General features: G+C 40.5%; 1 protein-coding gene across 4 annotated transcripts in view; it reads right to left on the reverse strand.

Moving 5' to 3' along the window:
* Positions 1-17,112, reverse strand: part of Immp2l (inner mitochondrial membrane peptidase subunit 2) — an 872,509-nt gene that overhangs the window by 799,218 nt on the left and 56,179 nt on the right. For all 4 annotated transcript variants that reach the window (XM_045135523.1, XM_045135524.1, XM_045135522.1 and 1 more), the window contains exon 3: positions 16,811-16,947. In XM_045135523.1, coding sequence (XP_044991458.1) covers positions 16,811-16,945 — 135 coding nt within the window. In that variant the 5' untranslated portion in view covers positions 16,946-16,947. The remainder of the gene's footprint in view (positions 1-16,810; positions 16,948-17,112) is intronic.

The following is a 17,112-nucleotide window of genomic DNA, read 5'->3' on the forward strand; positions in this document are numbered from 1 at the left end:
AAAAATTGTGAAAAGGTTAAAAAAAAAATCAAACTATGGAAAAAATACAATGTTTTTATATAAAAACAAGCAGTGAATTGTTTTCAGAGAGGAAAGACATCTGATTTTACATCTTTTTATTACAAATATTTTCAAATTTTATTTCCTTTTAACAATTTTATTATTGTTTAAGCATCTCTATAAATAAACATCACTGCAACTAGATTGCAATATTATAATCTGCAATCTTTCCAGCACAATGCAATGATACAATAATTATGAGACACTATTAAAAATGTGTGATATTACATAGCTAATAAAAATGATTTTGAGACAGATATTCTATCTCACTCACAATCCTAATTAATCACAAGTAACAGATTGTATATAATTAATCAAATATATAATGTACCTATATAAACACTTTGCATATTAACAAAATATACTATTCTATGTATTATAAAAGCCAAACTATAGGAAGACTTTCACTGGTAATCCTTCTTATCTAGAAAAACTACTTTTTCTATCATATGTCCTCTTTGATCTAATATATAAGTTCACAATAAGGTGAGTAGCAGCAAAAAAGGAAATTGTTTGACAAATAACAAGGCTTTAGAGGCTGCTTTGATGATTTCCCCGGAAGTAAGCCACTCCAAAAAAAGCCAAATTCCCCAACACAGACAATGGTGTAACAATCTATTTCCAAGACTTATACGGTATCTGGAAGCAAATCTGTAAAAATTAGACCAGGTTTTAGATCTTTTCATTACATGTTGAATTTGATAAGTTTTAATCCAGCATTTTAGCAGTATCTAGAAATTTGGGCCCATGGGTCTCCTGAATTGTAGGAACCACAGATGTAAGAACCAAAAGGTTCAACTGTGTAAGAAATAAACTGCTTATTACAATTAACTGTTAAGGATTGTAGCAGATGAGGAGATAAAAGAATATAAACCTCGTATTACTCATCTAAGTGCCACAAAACAAACCATGCAAAACTTAAAAGAAAAATCTTTAGATATCAGGATAGTTATTTTCAAATCTGGGATATAAACATGTGGGTGACTCTAACCAAAGGTCACTTAAGTCAGAAGACTCCCTTCTGCTGGGAACAATGATGGATCCCTTCTGACTTAATGCCAGAACATGACTGTCCTCCATCCATCAAAATGGTTTGCTACTGAATGGGTCCTGAGGCCCTAAGTATGCAGGGCAGCCCCTTAGTGGCACCCAATGGCTCTGTAGCACTAACCTTCGGCCCTGGCTACTCGCAGAATGGATTGGAAGGGTGCACTCTGGATCACCTCAGATGCAAGGGTGACAAGTAAAAACCTTAAAGCATAAGACAAATTTACCAGTCCTGAGAAGTCAATGGATTAGGAGTGTGTGTCACTGGCACAATCATTCAGTTGCCATTTTTATTTGATCTATTGGCTTAGAAGATGTCATTTGGTGTATAAAAACTCTTACTAAATATACCCAACAGGCTTTAAGTGACAGAGCTGAGGGAATCTTTCTTCTTAATTCTAAGGCTCAAATTATGAAAAAAAGACAATTATACAAAATCACTGGCTTTGGACATCATCAAGGCAGCCCAGAGTGATAAGTATGCCATTTTCAGAGTTCAGTGTTGTGTGTATATATTCCTGATAACTCCTCCACTGATGTTCATCTGCTTTAAAATTCACAGAAACAGATTCAGATCATGTCAGATACCACTATGCCATTTGGTGAACAGTTCTAAAAGTGAATTTCAGGATTTTCATGGTAGAGAAAGATTATACCTATTATAATTTTCACAGCTAGTCTGTTGATCTGTGGATCCTATATACTCAGTGGTCTCACTCTAGCCCAGGCTGACCTGAAATTCACTATGTAGTCTCAGGGTGGCCTCGAGCTCACGGTGATCTTCCTACCTCTGCTCCCCAAGTGCTAGGATTAAAGGCATGCACCACCACATCCAGCTTTCATCTGCTGTTTCCATTTTATCTCCTCTTACTTAGTGTCAATTCACACTCAGATGGTCCTGAGACAAACTTCATCTACCTCTGTTCCTTCAATCACTCTCTAAGGCCTTTACTCTTAAGGCCTCCAGTTTGCTGAGTGCCCACTTCCCCTTAACTCCTCACTTTTATTCTTTTTCACCAACACTTTCTTCTGGGACTTTCAGGGTCCTTTAGATAGTCCTACTGGAGAAGTTTCCCAATTGCTATACCCTACAACCCCACTAAGCTTGAAGACATAACATTGGTCTTTGTTCCAATTCCCTAATGGCAGCTAAGGTTGCCTTTGCACAGGGAGGATTAAGGCACTTTAGGATGACTGGGCCTGGCGAGTAAAAAGCAGGAATGTCCTTGAGTCTGCCCTTACAACCTTTACTTTACTGGAGATTAGAGGAGGATCTTTCTTCTCCTCCTAATCTCTTGACTAAAAGAGTTGGCTAGATCTGATTTTCCATAAACAACCTGAAACTCTTCCTGGGAAGGAGTTCCCCTTTCCTAGTATTAAGACTTCCCCAAATCTTGGTGTCATGGCTGGCCTCTTCCTGAACCAGCCCTCTGAGTCCACACCAGTCAGCTCTCTCTGAGACTCTCCTGAGCCTGAGGATAGTGGCCACCACAGAAAGATTATAAACAGATCCTGCCAGTTGGGGAAGGCTCCTTTTTTGGCTGTTCACCTCTCCTATACTTTCAGGTCCCTCTTCTGGTAAGTCCCTTTCATCAGCCCTGCTGGGCTGAGACAGTGGTAAACCCCAACTCTCAAGTGGGCTCCATAATTCCAGAGCTCTCTTTATTTATTTTTTTTTCTCTTTCCTTCTCTTAATCTACGACTCCTACGTCTTAAAAAAAAATCTTTTGGGGCTAAAGAGATGGCTCAGCAGCTAAGGCATTTGCCCACAAAGGCTAACAACTGGAGTTTGTTTCCCCAGTGCCCACGTAAAGACAGAGGCCCAGTGGCACATGCATATGGAGTTCATTCGCAGCAGCTGGGGGCCCTGGCCCATTCTTTCAGAATCTCTGCCTCTCTTCTCTCCCTCTCTCTCTTTTTCTACTTGCAAATAAATTTTTAAGAAAATTTAAACATTTTTATAGACACATGATTCTGCAAGTTGATCTATGCTTAGCTAGGAGATTGGCTAGTGTGGCCTGGATGACTCAGCCAGCTGCAGTCCTCCAGGCAGCAATGTCCCAGGACAGGCTCACTGGATGTGCATCCAAGCAAGCCTCTGATACTCCACTAGCTCAAGGAGGCCACATGGTCAAGCCAGGAAAAAGTGTGGGAGGGGACTACACAGAGTTTGGGCACCAAGCAGCATGAGCCATGAGGTCTGAGGTGAAGGAAAGGATGTTAAGGTAACAATTTGCCAATGCTCTGTTCTCTGCCCGATACATCAGATTCCTCCCACATGCAAATCTTGTGTAGCCCTTCTCAAGAACCCCCCACATGCCAGGTTTTTATAATAAGAGCAAAGTTCATTAACTCACAGTATGCTAGAGGGACTCCCAGGTGAAGCTTGGGTTCAATTCATCTAAAATCAGACTTGTGACATAAAAAGACAAATTACTTGTTTCTTAAGCACCCAACATACAATGCAAAGACATGAACCAGAGAACTACAACAGATTTAAAAAGCAAACAGTAAAAGGGCTGAAGAGATGAGTCAGCAGTTACTGTGCTTGCCTGCAAAGCCAAAGGACTGAGGTTCGATTCCCCAGGACCCACATAAAGCCAGATGCACAAGGTGGCACATGCATCTGGAGTTCATCCACAATGGCTAGAGATCCTGGTGCACCCATTTTCTCTCCCCCGCCCCACGTCTCTTTCTGCTCCCCCTTTCTCATATTTTTTTTAAAAATTTAAAAAACAGTATGAGAAACCAAAGTTTATTGTTCACAAAATCTAGCACTGTGTATATTCAGAGCCTTCCACCCAAGGAATGTTCTTTCATTACAGTCATTTTCTGTTACCTGGAATGAAGCAGAGAAGTGGTTCTACTCTCCTGTCTTTCAGGGCTTTTGGCTGGTCTCTGGGCTTTTGTTTGGGAGACAGATCCTTTTAAAAAAAGAATACTTTTGCTCCCAGTAATGTTTTAAACTAACTATTCTTTTTAACACAATACAACTCCATGGAAACTTTGTAGACTTTCTATTAACCTAATTGATGTTCACTCCAGTCACACTAAAAGTACATAAATAACTTTCAGAGCAGACTTTTCTGTACTTTGGAAGGGGCAGGCTGCTATGGTAAATGTCCTTGAGAGTCGTACAATATCATCTTACTAACATCATCTTCCACCTTCCTAAAATCTTAACAAAGGGCTGCAGAGAGGCTTAGCAGTTAAGGCACTTGCCTGCAAAGCCTATGGACCCAGGTTCATCTCCCCAGAACCCATGTAAGCTAGATGCACATGGTGACACATGTGCACAAGGTCATGCATGTGCACAAAGTGGTGCACATGTCTAGAATTCAATTGCAGTGGCTTGAGGCCTTGGCATGCCAATTCATATTCATTCTCCCCACCCACCCACCCCCCATGTGTATGTGTGTGTGTGTGTACATGTGTGTGTGTCATGAAAAAAAAATCTTAACATAGTCTTCCCATCTGGATTTCCTACTTACCCTAATCTTTTCTTACCCTGAGAATCTCTTGCCTGCTTAGAGACTGGAAATGAAAAAGTTTAATTTTCCAACCTGTAAAGTCTAGGGCACCTTGGATTTCCTTTAACTTCTGCTTTTCAGTTATTTCTCCCTGTCCACACCTACACAAAACTATGAGAAGGTGACCAACAATTTCAATACTATGATGGGAAACCCTCTTAGCCAAACCTGTAAAGTGTGTTCATTACAGGCTGGAAATATGGCTTAGTGGTTAAGGCATTTGACCCAGGTTCGATTCCCCAGGACTCACGTGGTTGCAGCCATAACTTAAAAATATCAGAAAGCAATACACATAACGATGATAATTATGGTCTGAATATTACTACATAAAATGTTTTCAGTTGATCACAAGTGTGTATAGTGCACAATGATACTGCTTGATATAAATCACAGGAGAAAGCAGTGGAAAACCTCTGCCATGAAGAATATGGTGCACGCCTTTAATCCCAGCAGTTGAGAGGCAGAGGTTAGAGGACCACCGTGAGTTTGGGGCCAGCCTGAAACTACAGAGTGAGCTCCAGCTTGGCCTGAGCTAGAGTGAGACCCTAACCTCAAAACAAACAAAAAGAAAAGAATGTAACGGGTTCATCATGGAGCTAAAACGTTTTCAGAATAGTGAAGAAACATCCTCAAAGACTACAAAAAAATTTTAATGATGATATATTCATTTTATCCTGTTTCTGTTGAGTTAACTATTCGGGCCCCTTAATGCTTCAAAGAATAAATTTAATATGCATTTATTCAACATCCCTGTGAATTGGTAGATGAGAGGAATCGAGCCCCTTCTTTTAGAAGCTTATAAAGTTGAGTGAGCAATAACCTATGAAATAACTAGAAGATAATAGAAAAGAATTTATAATCATGAGTTAAACTATAATGCTGTAGGATTTTAGATAAGTGAAAGACAGAAGTTGTAAGAAGACAGAATGTGAGATTAGCCTTAAAAGTAACACAAGAAAAAGCAAAGGAGACAAGAGTAATGAGTCTTGCTATATAATCAAAGTAGGCTAATTGCCTGTGGAGAAAATTCCGAAAGCTCAGTGGCACAACATAGCAGTGAGTGGGTTTGCTCCATGCATTCATCAGCAATGCAGGTTTGTTTGATTTTATGCATCTGAGATCCTCTCTGGCCTCACTGTCCTCAACTGGATCTCAGAGAGAGCCAGACCACAATGGTTCTACTTAAAATTTCTCTACAATCATGTAAAAGCAATAAGCATTCAGTCAAAGTCACATTCTGAACCTTAGATTTGCAATATTTAGAATCTTCGATCTCTTCCACGACGCTGAAGCATGTATGACAATCTAGGTGCATGAGCCACACCTTCAGTCACCCAGATGACGATGGTGGGAAACAATCAATAGCTGTCTATTATGAAGTTCTGACATCTTTCCTATCCAGGACAGAAGGCCCCTCCCAGGACCAAAAAATTCTTACAGTCAGAAAAAAAAAAAAAACAGGCAAGTTCTGGGGAGATGGTCAGGGGATAAAGCACTTAATGGGTTCAGGTCCCTCGGGCCCCGGGGAAAAGCCATGACCTGCGGTAGACTTCTATATTCCTCCTGCGCCTATTACAAGAAGCGGGGCGGAGACACAAGAATTTCCCAGAATCTCACGAATATGAACAAAATAAGAGACCCTGATTCAAAATCAAATGCAAGGTGAGGCCCAACCTGAAAGTTATTATCTGCCTTCCATAAGCACATGATGACATGCGCACCTACACACATACTATATATACACAGTAAAATAAATGTTTTTTAAAATTGAACCAAAACAGTAAATTTGACATGCAAACTCCTACAGAGTGATACACACCCCCCCCACCTTGTTTGGCTAGTGCAGCCCAAGAGACAATCTCCCCGTCTTAATCATCCCAGGACCGGGTACCAGGCAACTAGCAGCACTCCTGAGAAAGAAGCACTCAGCCTAGGCTGTCATCCGGCTCGGACTGGCCCCGTGGTAGCAGCTAGCAGCCTGGTGAAAGCTCTGCTCAACACTTGCCCTCACTCTTGTCCTGCCTCCTGACATGCAGGTGTCCTTTCCATGTGGCCTGTGTACAGGCCTTGACGCTAGTCTCTGACTCTTCCAACAGCCACAGCTGCCTACTCAGCTTCTCAAAGAACACAAAACGTCTGTAGCCAAGCAGGCAACACATGGAACACTAAGGGTCATAAAGGTTTGCATGGGCCACGCCTGGAAATGGAAGTCGTACCACTAGCCCTCTCTCTCCCCATGAAAACACCCCGACACCATGCCGCAAACAAACAATGCAAGGAGAAAAGAAGGCACAGGTAAGTCTAGGGGTCTTAGGACCTACGGCATAACATGATGCGGACATCTCTAGGCTTCCTTTCTCTTTTCATGTGCCCTAGTCTAGCCCTGGGGAAATCTGCACCTGGAACCACCAGGAAATAGGTCAAGGAAGTCCTACACCAGCCAAAGGACCAGAAAAATAATGGCCTAACAAAATACCAAGACACATTTGTGACAGTAACCATTCTAATCTAATGAAAATAACCCTATTCCAATACCACACTGCCAGTGAGGCTGAGCATGGCGGAAGACAAGCTCAGCAGCAAGGAGATCCGCAGGCCGGCCCTGCAGGAATCCCCACACAGCGAGGAGGTAGCCTAGGGGACAGGCGTGATTGGTCAGCAGCCCTTGTCTGAGTGAGCAGGGACTGCCTCCAGGGCTAGCAAACTAGGCATTCGTTGGTAAGTTCGTAAAAAAGTAAGCATAAATGTACCAATGCTCTGCTGGATTCACTACTCAGAAAGGAATACAGAAGCACTAAGTGTTCAAAGACTGCGTGTTGCCAAATTGTTCAAGAGCATGAACAGTAACAATGGCTGGGCATGTTTGTGTGTGTGCATGTGTACATACATGTGTATATACATATAGAAATACAAATGATAAAATAAATGTGCCAAAATACAGACAACTTGTATATCTAGTACATGAGTTTTGTAGCTTTTCTCTATTCTTTCTTTAAGGAATTTATCTATGAGAGACAAAGAGGCGGACACAGAGAGAATGGGTATGAACACTCCAGAGCTTCCTGACACTGCAAAGAAACTCCAGATGCATACACCACTTAGCTCATCTGGCTTGACATGGGTACTGGGGAAATCAAACTCAGGTCCTTAAGCTTTGTAGACAAGCACCTTTACCACAGATCCACCTCTCCAGCCTTTGTAACTTTTCATTGGTAAATTTCATACATGTACATAATACATTTTGATCATAATCTCCCCCTCATTACCTTCTTTTGTCTCTCCACTTCATCTTACAATTTTTATATAAATCTGTAATTATTTCAACTTTTTCTTCAAGGGGGGGGTCTTTCTATGTAGCTGAGGCTAGCCTCAAGCTCACAATCCTTCTATATCATCTTCCCAAGTGCTAAGATTACATGTATATGTTAGCACACCCAGCTTAATAAAGTTTTGTAAAGGACCTGGTGTTTTAAATAATAGATATAACCCTTGTTATATAAAGTAGAAGCATAGTTGTTCCGTAGGAACTGAGAAAAAGATACATGAAAGAACATCATAAAGTTATCATTAACCAACTGCTTCAGGATCACATATGTTTGCTGCTATAAATACAAATTACTTGAATCCTCTGTTAATGACAGGTTATGGAAGTACATAAAAACCCATAAAAATCTAAGGGCTAAAAACCTTTGGCGAGGGTTCTGTGCCAGAGGTAATCTGGGAAGAAAGCGCACAGGTAAACCGTGAAGCATTCCAGCGCAAGCCCTGGCTTCTTTGGACGTCAGCTTCTGCAGCCAAAGCACACAGGAGGGACGGCGTGCCAGGTGCTTCCCAGTGCCCCAAAGTGCCAATCCAGCAGATAATATAAAAGAACCCAACTATGCCTTAAATTCTGGTGTATAAATCACAATATAGCTCTTTCTTGGGAGTCTGTATCCAGCTTCTGAGAAGGTCAGAGCACCAGTTATACCAGTGTCTACTGGGTATTATTAAGTCCACTACAGGTTTAACTTTTTTTAAGAGACAGAAACAGAGAAACAAAGGGAGTCTGCTTACTTTTTTGACAGAACTTTTAATTTTAAACTCAACAGGAAACCAGAAAATGATCACATGGAACTAGGTAGGTGTCTAAGAGGTTTATTGCTAACTAGTCTCTTCAGGCTCAGGCACAGGTAAACTGGAGCCAAAGCAACTGCAAACCAATGGGTGTGTATTATTGATGACTGAAAGATTTCAGTGCTAAGTAAAGTCTATTTCATCTCCTCATCTTCCCTAGTTTTGAAATCTATTCTACATAAAAATATCTCTAAAGTCTGAGCTACAGAGATAGTATGCTGTAGCGATATTCTCAAGTGTTTTCCCCATTGGCAACGTAAAAAGAAAAACAGAATACTACGTAAAAATTATGTAGCAACAACAATAAGATAATGAAACTTAAAATGGTATCCTTCACTTAACTTTACAAATCTTAATTTTAAATGTGGAAAGCACTCCTACTGTTAGGACCAGTGACCCTGCTGTAGGCATTCTCACTCAAATAAAATCTCAACTTTGGTGTGAGGCCATTAAACTATCCCCTTGGGCACCCTTTTTCTCTAAAGCCCTCCATAAGCCACTGAAGTTCTAATTTAAATAATTGCATTCCACCTACATAAATTCCCTCTGTAGTTTCAACTATATGCATACCAGCCTTCACTTCCTGAATTTAATTAATGTCATATAATAGGGTGTTTCTCTGAGGAAAGAAAAAGTGCATCTACTTTTCATAGGTAACCTTTCAGAAATAGGTAGAAGTGATTCATGTGCAAGAGAGGGCAACAGGTCAGCATGAATAATCACTAACCAGCATGTATTGTGTGTCAAGCATCACAGAGGGTACATCTCACCCAAATGACTAGATTCATAGTTTGGTGAAAAATCAAATGTGATATTAACTGAATAATACTTTCCATGAAAGTAATCATTGTATCATTAATTTTTTAGCTTCATGAATGACTTACCTTCAACTAGCTGTGACTCTCCATGTTTGATCATCATTACTATTTCAGTCAGATGTTTAGTGAGTTATAAATACTAGATAACCTAAGAAACACCATATAATGTTTAAATGGTAAATAATTATTTCTCATAAAAGAAAATACTGAACACTTGGGGGCAGAGGTAGGAGGATTACCATGAGTTCATAGCCACCCTGACACTACATAGTGAATTCCAGGTCAGCCTGGGCTAGAGAAAGACCCTACCTTGGAAAAAAGAAACAAAAAGAACAAGAACAAAAGAAAAATACTGGGCTGGAGAGATGGCGTAGCAGTTAAGCGCTTGCCTGTGAAGTCTAAGGACCCCAGTTCGAGGCTCGGTTCCCCAGGTCCCATGTTAGCCAGATGCACAAGGGGGCACACACGTCTGGAGTTAGTTTGCAGAGGCTGGAAGCCCTGGTGCACCCATTCTCTCTCTCTCCCTCTATCTGTCTTTCTCTCTGTGTCTGTCGCTCTCAAATAAATAAATAAAAAATTTTAAAAAAAAATACTGAAAACAAGTTTCCCCTAGTAAATCACAGCCAACAGCACTGTTAAAAACTTAAAAAGAGGGGCTGGAGAAATGGCTTAGTGGTTAAGGCACTTGCCTGTGAAGCCAAAGGACCCAGGTAAGCCAGATGCACAAGAGGCACATGCATCTGGAGTTTGTGTGCATTGGCTGGAGGCCCTGGCATGCCCATTATCTCTCTGTCTGCCTCTCTTCTCTCTCTGCTTGCAAATCAGATAATTAAATAAAAATGCATATTTTAAAAGAGTTCTTATAACAATATTTATTTCTCAAGGTGAATTTGCAGTTGGTCATAACAATCTTTATTCAATAAGCCCAAAGGACCAGATCTGCATATATTTTTATAAAGTTTGCTCTTTTGTTCATATATTTTCTTACACATGTATGTGTATGTGTGTGTATACATGCGTATATATGTATGTGTGTATATATATATATATACAAATATATATATATATATATACACACACATATATATGTACATAGATATGTATGTGTATATATATATACACATACACAAACACACACATACATACACACACAGAGTGATCTTTAAGAAAAGCCACTGTAAGGTAATAAACCAATTATCTTAAGATCTCAGGGATTGGAGAGATGGCTTAGTGGTTAAGGTGCTTGCCTGCAAAGCTAAGGACCCAGGTTAAATTCCCCAGTACCCACATAAGCCATATACATAAGGTGGCACATGCGTCTGGAATTAATTTGCAGTGTCTGGTGCCCTGGGGTGAACGTATTCATATTCATTCTCTCTCTCTCTCTCTCTCTCTCTCTCTCTCTCTCTCTCTCTCATTAAATAAAAAATAAATTATTCTTTAAAGAGGTATCAAGCTGGGCATGGTGGCATACATCTTTAATCCCAGAACTTGGGAGATAGGAGGATTGCAATGAGTTCAAGGCCACCCTGAGACTATATAGTGAATTCCAGGTCAGCTTGAGCTAGAGCGAGACCCTAACTCAGAAAACCAAAAAAGGTCAAGCCAAAAGATATCCAAAATAGATCAATTCATTCCACATTCCGCATTTTAGAGTACTGCAATTTTATCAGTTTTGGACTATAAAAAACAGGAATTCTTGCTGGTGGGCTCATAGGTAACACAATGTTTTAGATGACCTCTCAAATCAACAAGGTGAGTATAGAATCCAAGTAGCCATAGGAGATGTGCTCATTCACAATCCTTCCTTTCCTCCTTACCTTGGCCATGGCTTCCCTGAAGACAGAAAGATGCTTTGCTCATTGACTCTGGGTTTGGATCTATGACTTGCTTTGAACAAAAGAATATGGACAGAAAATCAAAGCTCTGAACTAAGGCTGTCAGAGGTTCTCAGTGGTTCTATTATTCCTCTTCTGTCCTGCTATCATCCATGAGAAGGGAATTCCCTAGAGAACCACTGCTCCATGGGACAGACTAACCACCACCCACAACCCTAACCCTAAAGTGGCGACAACTCATCCACAACCATGAGCAACAGATGAAGATGTTAGGAAAATCACTGAAATCTCAGCATTGTGTGTTGCCATAAAAATACATGGCAAAAAACAAAAGTGCTTATGTTAAGATTTTCTTTTTTTGGTGGTGGGGGGGGGTTCAAGGTAGGGTCTCACTCTAGCCCATGCTGACCTAGAATTCACTATGTAGTCTCAGGTTGGCCTCAAACTCACAGCAATGTTTCTACCACTGCCTCACTTCTGCCTCCTGAGTGCTGAGATGAAAGGAGTGGGCCAACATGCCCAGCTTATGTTATGATTTTCTGATACGCTTCTGTTCAAAATTAAATTTTCCTGGCTTATCTTCCAAATTGTGAACTAAACCAAACAAATTTTCTTGTTTAGGTAAACTACAAATTGATTTAAAAAATTCTCTGACATTTTGACAGCTTCTGTAGTAGATGTACCCAATATGCTGGGTGAATAAATCTTGAACTTCCACTATTAGAGTAAAAGCACCCTGAAAGCCGATTCAGTGCCTAATTCATTACTCAACAGCACTTATTTGATAAATCCTGTATTCCAATACAATTGCCAGGGCTTTTTAACACTATCACATAGCAAAATTATATTTTGAGACATAAAGCTAATCCTATATGGAAAAGACACAAATGGTTAAATATGGTCTTTCTACCATTTCATTACAACATCACTAAACATTACTAAATCACACTTAAAATTATGTAAGAGTAGAAATTACAATAAAGAAATTTTGGCATAAATAACCCCTCTCCACAATAAACTAAGTGACTCATGCCAGATTTATAAGCCAAAAACCTACACCAATAGGAAACAAATGACGCACAGAAAAGGCTGCCACTGCTAATGGGGTCTCCCAGCAGGGACCGATCAGCCTCTAGCACAGCCCTCTTCTATCTTGAGTCTTCGCCTCCAGTCCTCTGTGCCACAGGCTCCTGCTCACTTTCCCACATATCCAGTGTGATCGATTATCTTCTACCACCCAAACCAATCTACAAACCTGTTATTTGATTTCTTCTTTTTTTCTCTCTTTTATACTTCTAAGCCTTAATACAAGAATACATCAGCACAAATGCAGACTACCACTCTTCACTACAAACCAACCAGCCGCCTTACACCAGATAAGCTGCTCAGGCCTCCATCAAAAGGACAGGAGTATTTCCTACAGGATGCTCTTGGACTTCCAGATATCTGGACTAAATAAATTGAAAGATAAGGGTTAATTCCTAGAAGCTGATGAGAGCACAACAATAAAGTTAGACTTAAAACACACCCACCACAGCTCAGGGAGTTTTGTGGAAGAAAGGGAGGAAAGACTTCAAGAGCCACAGAGTGGAAGGGAGTGTCCAGAGGCAGTGCCTCCCCCCACACCTTGCAATGGCTGACTGATGCTCTCACATCTCACAACCCACAACCTATGAGGAATACCAGCAATTCCAGTGAGGACAGCCCCAGTGGAATGGGGCAGGGAGGGGGGAAGTGATGGTACTAACACATGATGTGTCCATACAACTTCCTATTTAAAAATATTTTAAAAAATAAAAATTACATATCTAATGTAACTGCAAATGAAATTATCTGTCATGCACAGAATTAGTATGAAATGCAGAAACCAGAGTCAAATGTAATAATCATGCATTTGTTCTTTTCTGGATATCCATTCCATCTTCTGAAAATAGCACCCTCTTCCTCTAGTAAATGTTACCTGTACTTCACTCCCAGTTTTTGTGGATTAATACAACTTAGAAAAAGAGATCCTCCCGTTTCTTACAGACCAGTCAGCCTATATGCAGACTAGTGATATGTATAAGTGCAAAGCTGGACCACTAACAATATCCCAGTCTGCTGGCCAAAAGTGATCACAATATTTTTAAATACTTTTATTTATTTGCAAATAAAAAGAGAGAATGAATGGGTGCAACATGGCCTCTAGCCACTGCAAATGAACTCCAGATTCATGTGCCTCTTTCTGCATGTGGCTTTACATGTGTACTGGGCAATCAAACCATCAAACCTGGGTTGTGAAGCTTTGCAAGGCAGCACCTTAACCACTAAGCCATCTTTCCAGCCCCAGATCTGTATATTTTTAGTGAGCATATGATGGATGTTGAATCAATTACAACATTTCCTCCAGAATTTTCCAGCTGAGCATAAGAGGAAAGCTGGTATCTTTTATGTGGAGATGGAACTGACATCTTTAAGTATGACAGCTGCCAGCATCCATGTATCCTGCCAGGCAGAGAGAACTGATCTAGGAGAACTAAGCCAAGATGCACACAGAAGCAACCTAGCCTCAGAGAAGGCTGAGACCCTCACAGTACTCAGTTCTGGCTCCAGTTCCCCCTGACAACTGCCCCGCTGCTACTCTTCTCAAGGCTACATACCAGCCACTCAGGAAATGTCCTTTTATACCTAGGTGAAGTCCTTTTCCTATCACCAGTAATGAAGCCGGGGGGCGAGGGGGGGTCTACATACCACACAAAACCAGTTCCAGGGTAAGAAATTTGACTTCTTAGAGGTGGAACCAAAAACTGCTGAGATACACTAATGCAACTGCATATTCAAATGCACCTAGTGCAAGCCTGACAACAGCCCACAGAATGGCATCTGGGAACATGATTGAATACTTTCCAGACTGACTTACTCAGGGAGGATAAACTTGGTCACTACATAAAACAATTTATTGTCAACAAGAATCATACTTCATACATTTCAATCAATGTCCTTGGCTCCCCAACAAGCCATGGATACAGATCCTCGGTGAGAATACATTGAGTTAAAAATATGAAGTCTAGGATACTGTGACTGCCCCATATTCCCCACATATACCACCACATCAACAGTAAGGTGGGCATGTATTCTGGGGGAAAATAATCCTTCAAAACAGCAGTGTTTGTGTATCAAAACAGAGCTCACGACACTGCAGGACATCATTATTAATCTGATTATCCATTACTAAAAGATACATGCCCAGGAATGGACTCATGGGAATCACTGGGGATGGGGCTGCTACAGAGAAGCCAGTTTTAATCTGAAATGATGGATCTGACACAAAAGAGAATGTCTACCTCTTCCTAAGGAGTGCGTATACAAGGCTACCAGGTACTGAAAATTAAGATTACAGGAAATACAAACTCCAACCCTTAATAAATGTATTAAACTGTTAATAAACAAAGCCATATACCTGGAAATCACTCTTCCTTTGTTACTGTACCCTTGCATTAAAATATTTTTGAGGGGCTGGAGAGATGGCTTAGCACTTAAGCGCTTGCCTGTGAAGCCTAAGGACCCTGGTTCAAGGCTCATTTCCCCAGGACCCACGTTAGCCAGATGCACAAGGGGGTACACGCATCTGGAATTCATTTGCAGTGGATGGAAGCCCTGGCATAGCCATTCTCTCCCTCTCTCTCTCTCTCTCTCTCTCTCTCTCTCTCTCTGCCTCTTTCTCTCTCTGTCTGTCACTCTCAAATAAATAAATAAAATAAACAAAAATATTTTTAAAATATATTTTTGAAGGGCTAGAGAGATGGCTCAATGATTCTGGCACTTGCCTACAGAGCCTAACGACCTGGGTTCAATTCCCTGGTACCCACGTAAAGCCAGATGCACAAAGGGACACATGCATCCTGAGTTCATTTACCGAGGCCTAAGGCCTGGTGCACCCATTCTGTTTATCTCTCTCTGCTTTCAAATAAATAAATAGTGCTTTTGCAGTCAAACAAGTGACTCAGTCTACTCTGGGCTGGTGTGACTCGCAGTGGAAGAAACATGAGAGGCAAGGGATGTGTTCAGAACCCTCTGACCAAGAAGGTACGGATGCCTTCAAATGAGGAAAATAGGGCTGGAGAGATGGATTAGCGGTTAAGGCACTTGTTCGCAAAGCCAAAGGACCTTACTTCAATTCCTCAGGACCCACATAAGCCAGATACACAAGGTGTCGCATGCATCTGGAGTTTGTTTGCAGTGGCTGGAGGCCCAGACACACCCATATTCATTCTCTCTCTCTTTCTCTCTCTCAAATAAATAAATAAAAACAAAATATTTTTAAATGATAAAAATAGAATGCAGCCTTTCTTTAAGCATTTATCTTCGCACAAAGACCACCTGATAATCTGCTCACCTTCCAGAACTCAGAAAAGGATCTGATTATCAATATCATAATTATGATAAACAAAGAAAATCTATCTTTACTCCTTAAAATTTATGCCTTAACTAAAGCAAATTTTTATTAACCTAGTTTCTGTATAATATCTTATGAGTGTATATATTTATTTATAATACAGAGATATTGAACACAAAGTATGAACTTAATTCAAAAGAAACCAAAACTTCATAAACTTACACAGCTATGTTCTAAACATCAGCTTTGTAACAACAAAATATTTTTTAAGTGATTCCAGAAAATTGTTCAGATATAACTTGGAAATCTCCACAGCAAAGTTCTTCCATTATAAACTGTATTTAATATTTTTAATCAAAAGCTTGATTAGTAAGTATACTGGGATATCTGGAATTAGTGATGCAGGCTTCTCTAAAAACTAAAAGAATATATCAATGGGAAAAATGAATTTGACCCAAACCAATCCTACTAAAAATTTAGTCCTAAAAGGAATTTCAAATATGGCTTTATTCACAGAAAATGATACCATTTAGTAAAATTTCTTTAAGTCTCCATTTACAATTTTCAGAAAAACCAAATTATAGACCCAGAGATCTACTTGATAGCTAACCCTATTCACTTCTACTCTGATTGTAATAGTATAGTATTAGAGGGTCTAATAAGGAAACTTAGTGAAATGAAATTTGAGTTCAATGCCTTTTTAAAACCTTTCAGGGGCTGGAGAGATGGCTTAGCACTTAAGCACTTGCCCGGTTCGAGGCTCGGTTCCCCAGGTCCCACGTTAGCCAGATGCACAAGGGGGCACACGTGTTTGGAGTTTGTTTGCAGTGGCTGGAGGCCCTGGCACGCCCACTCTCCTCTCTCTCTCTCTGCCTCTTTCTCTCGCTGTCTGTCACTCTCAAATAAACAAAAATATATTTAAAAAACCTTTCAGTTCTCAGCACAGAAATGACAACAACTCTTATTTCTAGTGCCTAAGAAGGAGCAAAGCACAGACATCCAAGAATTAAGAAGAGTTTTTCCCACCTGCATGGACGCTCCCTCCACTCTTGCCACGCAGGCCACGCGGTCCAAGAAAGTCACTGCCACAGGCACTGCCACGAAGAAGCCTTTGCAAAAGGCCTTCAGGTACCTTCTCACCCAGCCTGGAGACTGCGCCATGCCTACACATATGTACAAGAAGAAATTAGCCTCCAGAAAGCAGAAAAGCAGAGACATAAAAACAACCTAAGGCAAATAAGAGTGGGCTGAGATATACTTGAGTGGTAGAAAACATGCTTAGCATACAAAAGGACATGGGTTTGATCCATAGCACCAAAGAAATATAA

The sequence above is a fragment of the Jaculus jaculus genome, chromosome 16 (genome assembly GCF_020740685.1).
Source record: "Jaculus jaculus isolate mJacJac1 chromosome 16, mJacJac1.mat.Y.cur, whole genome shotgun sequence".
NCBI classification, from domain to species: Eukaryota; Metazoa; Chordata; class Mammalia; order Rodentia; family Dipodidae; genus Jaculus; species Jaculus jaculus.